Here is an 8,221-nt window from a genome sequence, read left to right as displayed (position 1 = left end):
AGTGGGGGGATAATAGCCTCTGGGAAGGGACTGGGGCTGTGGGATAGCAGGTATAGTAGGGAGAGATGGTGCCTATAGTAGCAGTGGGGGGATAATAGCCTCTGGGGAGGGACTGGGGCTGTGGGATAGCAAGTATAGTAGGGAGAGATGGTGCCTATAGTAGCAGTGGGGGGATAATAGCCTCTGGGAAGGGACTGGGGCTGTGGGATAGCAGGTATAGTAGGGAGAGATGGTGCCTATAGTAGCAGTGGGGGATAATAGCCTCTGGGAAGGGACTGGGGCTGTGGGATAGCAGGTATAGTAGGGAGAGATGGTGCCTATAGTAGCAGTGGGGGGATAATAGCCTCTGGGAAGGGACTGGGGCTGTGGGATAGCAGGTATAGTAGGGAGAGATGGTGCCTATAGTAGCAGTGGGGGGATAATAGCCTCTGGGAAGGGATCATTCACTTACAACCAGCTGGAGTTGTGCGAGTGCCACACAAAAGAGACAGCCCCTAAGTACGTTGATCCCAATCACTCACTCTTTGCCCATATAAAAAACACAATTCAGTTCTGAATGTTTCTGCTGACGTGGAAGTGGAACAAAAAGAATGACCTTTATTGGTACAACAGTATATGTTTATATTTATATTTTTCTTCCCAAGGAAACAAATGTCTATAATACTATCTCCATCAAATAAACATTCCAATAATACATGACAATGAATACAGGATAGGGGGGAAGTCACATAGATTAACACTAAACAGCCTTTTGTTTCTCTGTCCCTTTCTTCTATCTTTCCTCTTGGGCCAAATTGGGCTCAAAAATATCCCCCCCCCCCCTTTTTTTTTTTTAACTCTTTATTAACATGACTTTTGTTGAATAGGAAGTAAAGCCACCCAGCCAGCTGGGCGTATCTGTGGGGGAATCCGCATTTCTGCCGCCGACTCCCTGCTACTGTTTCATTGGCCGTATCATTGCCGTATTTTGCCTATTTCGCTAGGATTCTAATTACCACAGACAGAACGATCTCTTCATGGTGTGAGTGCTGGGTGAGACCATGTGAGTACAAATAAAGGGGTGAGTGGGTGGAACCAATAAAGGAATTCAGGTCAGCGCAGGGAAAGAGTCGAGTGGAAGTTGCTCTGCAATGTTCCTCGGCTCCTCGCTCCGATGTACAAAACCAAATAATACAAATCTCATGCCTAAAACGAATGGGAAAACACTTTAAAAACAGGGGTGACCGACTTTAAATTTATAGGGGGAGAAAGTATCTTCGGAACAATCTAAAACGGAAACACTGCAACCCACTATGGCTTATTCTGATGCGTGTACCAGTAACGATGGCTGACTATCAACGATATCTAGGTCATGTACAGTTAACAGCATGTGTCACGATGGCATTCTTGACCCCCAAAAACCCCTGTTACATGCTCTATAGAGTCAAACGATTATATTGCTTGTAATCATGAATCATTTAAACGACTGCTGAAGGGAAAAAAATAAAACTGACTTATAGATGGACAGGTTAGGCCACCAAGGTTGCTCACAGCCATTGCTGGGTTACAGCTTCAATCAACCTCCCCCAGCAGAGCAGCATGTTTTGGTATGATCCAGACATAAAGTTATGTTTAGGTTGCTTGTCTGGACCATACTATTTAAAGCTGCAGGAAAACCGGCTGCTTGTCTGGATCATACCATGTAAAACTGTGGGAGAATAGGATACTTGTGTGGATCATACCATGTAAAACTGTGGGAGAATAGGATACTTGTGTGGATCAAACCATGTAAAACTGTGGGAAAACAGGCTGCTTGTGTGGATCATACCATGTAAAACTGTGGGAGAACAGGCTGCTTGCCTGGATCATACCATGTAAAAATGTGGTATAACAGGCTACTTGTCTGGATCATACCATGTAAAACTGTGGGAAAACAGGCTACTTGTGTGGATCATACCATGTAAAACTGTGGGAGAACAGGCTGCTTGCCTGGATCATACCATGTAAAAATGTGGTATAACAGGCTACTTTTCTGGATCATCCCATGTAACTGCAGGAAATTAAGCTATATGTCTGGATCATACCATGTGAATCTGTAAGAGAACAGGCTGCTTGTCTGGATCATACCATGTAACTGCAGGAAATTAGGCTATATGTCTGGATCATACCATGTGAATCTGTAAGAGAACAGGCTGCTTGTCTGGATCATACCATGTAACTGCAGAAAATTGGGCTATATGTCTGGATCATACCATGTGAATCTGTAAAAGAACAGGCTGCTTGTCTGGATCATACCATGTAACTGCAGGAAATTGGGCTATATGTCTGGATCATACCATGTGAATCTGTAAGAGAACAGGCTGCTTGTCTGGATCATACCATGTAACTGCAGAAAATTGGGCTATATGTTTGGATCATACCATGTGAATCTGTAAGAGAACAGGCTGCTTGTCTGGATCATACCATGTAACTGCAGGAAATTAGGCTATATGTCTGGATCATACCATGTGAATCTGTAAGAGAACTGGCTGCTTGTCTGGATCATACCATGTAACTGCAGGAAATTAGGCTATATGTCTGGATCATACCATGTGAAGCTGTAAGAGAGAACAGGCTGCTTGTCTGGATCATACCATATAAATGCAGGAAATGATGCTATATGTCTGGATCATACCATGTGAAGCTGTAAGAGAGAACAGGCTGCTTGTCTGGATCATACCATTTGAAACTGTAGGAGAACAGGGTACTTTCCTGGATCATACCATGTAAAACTGCAGGAAAAAAGACAGCTTGTCTAGCCCATCCCACTAAGAGCTGCAGGAGAACTCTACTTGGGGAATCCCTATTGGTTTTTATTGTGTCTATAGGGTAAGTGGCAAAAATATGTTCCATGGAGTGTTTCTCTGCAGAATGGTGCAGGCAGGGATATTGGGCAATGGCCGGAGCGACAAAGGTGGCTTATTCCTGCTTAATGTAATTACAGAATAAGAGAAATAACACAGTTTCACATGTCACTGTCCTGTGATAACGAATGTGCTCTTCACAAGCGTGCAAATAAATGCCAATAACATACCAGTCCTTTTTCTCACTGAAGGAACTTCGCTTTTTCCATCTGAAGCATTTCAAATTTACAAAGACTTATATATAAAATTCAAATGCGAATTTGGCACCTTATGGAAACATTTAAAAAAATTCTGTAAGGAGGAAATTAGCCGGGAGGGATTAAGAATGTGCAGAAATAAGATCACTATTTACAGAACGGATACAAGGACATATATTAACGCTGCTTCTCTACGCAGTCCCCTTTCTGGTAATGCTACAGTTTTCTATTGCCCCCAGGGGCCCTCCCCTGGGGATTCGCTCAGCCACAGTAATTCAATCACAAACTGGAATGGATTAAAGACAAATAAGTGTCAGGGTGAAGTTATTTCTTGGCCAATGCTCCCTTCCTCTGTGTTATCCCGTATCTAGGAGAACCGCGGAGCTGAGCGATCATTCGTGGTGGTTTTCTTCAGTTTGACTCCACGGCGAATGGCATACAGCATATTCTCTCCTTGAACTGCCTCCCCAGGCTCTGCCACCGCTGGGTCTGTTTGGACCATAGGATCAAATGTAGGTGAGTAGACCTGCTCACCTTCCTCCTCATCATTTTCTGCCCTTGTTTGCCTTTGATCTTCCAGGACAAAGCCTTGCGTTCCTGGAACAGGAGGGTTGACTGAGGCTTGGCCACTCCACAGAGAAGAAGGCATGTCGCTGATCAGCGTCGGACTTTCTGTAGCACAAGGGGAATCAGGACTTTGCTCTCCGTAATCTTCACTCAAGCCGCTAGGCAGCCCACCCGGGAGATCGGGCACGGTAGGTGTTTTAACGGGAATAACTGGTGTCTTTATCGGAATAGGACCCCCTCCTATGGTTCCACGCCTGACAGATGGTTTTGTGGATGGGGTCCTTCTGATGGTAGCCACACCAGGAGTTACAATAACCGGGCCGAAGGCGGCAGGCAGACCTGCTGTTGAGGCTGGCCTCTTGGCTTGGAACATCCTCCTGTAGGATTGGCTGATGTCACTGTTTCTTGGGATGGTGGACGACTTGTCGAAATCTTGCTGCTCCCCCTCTTGGTCGCCACTCACGGAAAAGTAATCGTAATCTGAAACTGTGGAAAGAAATAAAGAGAATGAAAATAATGGACTGATGGCACCTTCACCACAATCAGCAAGTCCGTTGCCCAAATTCTGCTACAGCTAAGGGAAGAAGCAGTATAGAAAGAAATGATACCATGTTTATATGTAAAGTTCAGAGTAAGAAAGGGTGTGGCCTAGCAGTTCAGTGGGTGTGGTTTAAACATCTAAAACTGGACCATAAGAGCTAAGAGAGAACCTATCTGCTGTACATTTTTTTTGTTCAATGCTTGCACTGATATAAGATCCTATATAAGATACAGCATAGATCCCCTTTCTGTGCATTTCTAGCAAATCTGGACAGAACACTTAATTAAATTAACTTTAATTAGTTTGGCTTGTTCCCCATAGCCCCCAGTGTACTCCAGTAGTTCTAATCAGTACCAATAAGGAATCAGGCACTGGCATACCTTGGGAGGGGATTGTGTCCTCCGAGCAGCAGGGGGTAGTAGTCTGAGTGCTGTAGCCACTAGAACACTGCAGGGAGTCCCTGCTACTCCTCTGTGTGTCCAGTTGCAAACCTCTGCTCAGCGCAAGGGCTAGCTCTTCATTAGTCGCCTCTGCTTCTTCTCCCTGCTGTGAGAATCAAACAAAAAAATATAATGTTAAACATATCTTGTAAAAACATGATATGGGGGAACATAATAAATGGTGCAGGGACGGATTTAGGTCTAGTCACCCATAGCAGCCAATAAGCAGGAACCTTTCACTGTTCTAGTCTTATCTGGTTGACTGCTATTGGTTAGTAGACCTGGATCAGACCTTGAACCTGTTATAACATTCCCACCACGTTTTCAGACTGGTGTAGAACTTGGATCTACAGCAGCCGCCATTCTCTCGAGCCTTGTTCCTCTGCTAAGAAGGACCCATTGCATAAAAAGAATCAAGTTAATAAAGTTAACCCATCGTCTAACAATACCACAAAGAGCTTCAGGTATATAGAATGTGTGGTTAATCATGGGTGCTATCCTACAAGTGGGGGTTAAACCTCCCTAGGTGGTGGCAGAGATTAGAGGAGAGCATATCCATGGAGGTGCTCTTTACCCTGAGTGCTGCAGGTACTGGGGTGTTCCTGGGAACTGGAGGCTCATCGATGTGTCCTGGAGTAGTAATTAAGGCTCCTCGTGATGGGTCAGCCTCACGTTTGCGTCGCTGAAGGGTGTTCACCATTGGCTGGTCATATGGACCTGGTTTAGCCCAGTCCTGAACAAAAGGTTATATATTGTATTCTTGCCAAGAAAGTGTGAAGTCTTCTCTGCTGCCTCACCAGTTTAGAGTTTGTAGCTGTGTATAACTAGGATTAGACTCCTTCATTAACACCAACTACAAGCAATGTTTCCCAGAACCCAACTGGGCAACGTAGATGTCATTTACCAAACAAACACTTTGCTATAGGTCAACTGTAATCCCAAGGCACGAACAGTTCGGGGGATGCATTTCAATGGGAAATATGCTGCTACCTAAATTTGTTACATGGTAGGTCCCACTCATGAAGATCATGACCAATGAATTTACGTCCCCAATAAAAACATAGGGGCAATTTGCCCCACACTTTTCTTGAGGCCCAAGACACCCATAACTGCAGCTGATCAGATACAGTTGTTCTCAATGGGAAGTGGCTTACGGCAAAAATGGAGAATATCAGTAGACACAGGCCAGCTCTGGAGATTGGGCAGACTAAAAGGGGAGGAAACAAAACTTGAAGTCATTGTTGCCCTTTAGCTTTCTTCTCAGAACCTAATGTGGCCCTAGTCAATAAGAGATGGACAGACCAATATTAAACTGCAAATAGCATGACATCTTAAAATTTACAAGGTGTCAGGCAGAGATAGATAGTACACAGAGCATTCAGGATTCTGATTGGAGAATCACATCTGCATGTGGATTGAAGGGAAATAGAACTTTCTGTGGGGTTCCTGAATGATATGGCTTCTCTCTGGAACCCATACAGTAAGGGAATAGAGTTCAATGTTCCACTAGTTTGATTGCATCACTTACTAAGCTCTTATTCCATTTTCTATTCTCTTTGCTTATAAAACACCCTCTGGTAAATGCAGCTGGATTTATTTATGTGTTTGTTTGGTAAAGAGATCATTATAATCTGGAAATAAAATGACTGGTGTAACATCAGTAGAGGATTCAAGGTACAAAAGTAGACAATTAAAAAAAAAATGAAGGTTCTAATTCAAAAGGTAGTGAAAGATGTTAATATGTGTCAGTAAGAGGGCAACCAATTCCAGGCTGTTAGATGGCGACTGTATTCCGGCCGCCTACACCCACAGTTAGTGTTAAGCAGAAGGCAGAAGGAGATGTTGGAAGACAGAGCAGAACTTTATACACAATAAACACAAACCTTCCAGCTGGGGACCTTAGATGAAGGTAACATGCCTGGCCCAATGGTGTAATAGTGATGGCATTCTGGGAGGGCAGAACTAGAGCGGGTCCAGGGGCGGGAGGCGGGAAGCGGGAAATGAGAGTAAGGACCTGCACTGACAGGCGCCATATCACTGGGCAGACTATAGTGGCAATACCCATTAGATAACTGGAGACAAACAACATAAAGGAAACAGAAACAGGGAGAAAACCAAATAAATATTATGGCAAAATGCAAAGGAAAATACATTGTGAGAAAAAATGGGAAAACTGGGCAAAAACAGGGAATGTCAATGGAAGAAATACAAGGAGTATGTAATGTGGCAGTGAGGGGAACAATTGCACAAGATGGCTGCAGTTCCGCCAGCTGTGGGAGGCTGCTAGGGCTGTGGTTTCCCTCCATACATATGGAGTCTTACACTTATAATACCCACATACCATGGGGCACCTTCTGCACCAATAAAGAAGGGTCCAAAAGCATCCCTTCCCATTTACTTAGCAAGAAATTCCAGACAGCACCAGTACTGTGGCAGTGCCATCAGGATTAACAAAAGTATTATCTATGTATGAACACTAGAGGCGCTGTTGCATTACTTTGACAGAGGATATAAAATATAGTGGTTCCCATTTTTACAAATGGCAGTAACTATGTATGGACAAATAACGGGAGGATAAATGAGGGGTAAATCCTTCTCAGCAGGGCAGCGTTTATACTGGTATGGGCCTTGGCTGCCAGTGCCCACGGCTCACCTTGTCAGTAGAAGCCCACGCTCCCATGGTAGAACCGGAACTCACAGAAGTGGGGGAGCTGCACTCGCTCACGGACTGGCAGGTTTCGGAGGCTTCTGAGGAAGCGGAGCTGGACGAGTTCTGCACCATGGGAAAAAGTGAGAAGAGGGAGATGGCATGAAGGGGCACATATATTCATTAAGTGGCAGCCCACAAATGGAGCCCCAATAACAGATAATCCTATAACTGAACTTTTTGCATTTTTTCTTTGGCCTTTTTAGTGATGCCGCCGCCCTGCACACATTACCCTTAGCCATAAGCCCTTTCCCCTTATTCCTGCAATTAAAATCAGCGGGACAGGGTGCCAAGTGCTAAAACAGGAGCCTACAGGCACAGGCCTTTGCACTCCAGAATGGAGACTCAGCCTGCTGGGGGCAGCATGTGGGCATCTCCTTGGGCTTCCTTTAGTTTTTGTGCCATTTAGAAGCACAATCTGGGGAGCAATGATGGGCACAAAGTGCTAGGGAGCCTTATCCTTACTGTGTGCCTAGGGCAGGAGTTAGTATAGAGCACCTTGTGGGGCCAGCACTGTGTGTATGGGTCAAGAGGGGCACAATTTTGCACCCCTGGGATCAGTAAATGAGCCATGGTAACATTTACCCCCTAAGCTTTTTCCTTAAGGTGGCCAAACAAGGCCAGTATGAACGGCTGATTGCCAGTCCAGTCGGCTCTTCCCCAAGGCACAAAATGGATTTGTAGGATTTGGCATGCTGGGCGAGTGGCAAAGATCCTCTCTTTTGACTCCCTCACCAAAGGCACAATTCCTTCTGTGTATGAACTGATTTACTTGTTATTTACATTTGTGCTTTATTTTTTTCCAGAGAGACAGTAAGAACTCTAGAACCACAGCCTCTGTGCCAGATGCTTCACTTTAGCCTATCCCATAGCCAAAGATCCCTTAC

The 8,221-nt window shown here is 44.8% G+C and overlaps 1 protein-coding gene across 4 annotated transcripts in view; it reads right to left on the bottom strand.

Moving 5' to 3' along the window:
• Window positions 1-563: 563 nt before the first annotated feature.
• mtss1.1 (metastasis suppressor 1, gene 1) overlaps window positions 564-8,221 on the bottom strand; it is a 94,467-nt gene continuing 86,809 nt past the window's right edge. The window contains 5 exon segments of one of the 4 annotated variants that reach the window (NM_001079332.1): window positions 3,059-4,132; window positions 4,568-4,733; window positions 5,202-5,360; window positions 6,511-6,699; window positions 7,281-7,400. In NM_001079332.1, coding sequence (NP_001072800.1) covers window positions 3,447-4,132; window positions 4,568-4,733; window positions 5,202-5,360; window positions 6,511-6,699; window positions 7,281-7,400 — 1,320 coding nt within the window. In that variant the 3' untranslated portion in view covers window positions 3,059-3,446. 4 annotated transcript variants of the gene reach the window in all.

This window comes from Xenopus tropicalis, chromosome 6 (genome assembly GCF_000004195.4).
Source record: "Xenopus tropicalis strain Nigerian chromosome 6, UCB_Xtro_10.0, whole genome shotgun sequence".
NCBI lineage: Eukaryota > Metazoa > Chordata > Amphibia > Anura > Pipidae > Xenopus > Xenopus tropicalis.
Note: the sequence above shows the minus strand (reverse complement) of the source record. Positions and strands in the feature narration are given on the sequence as shown.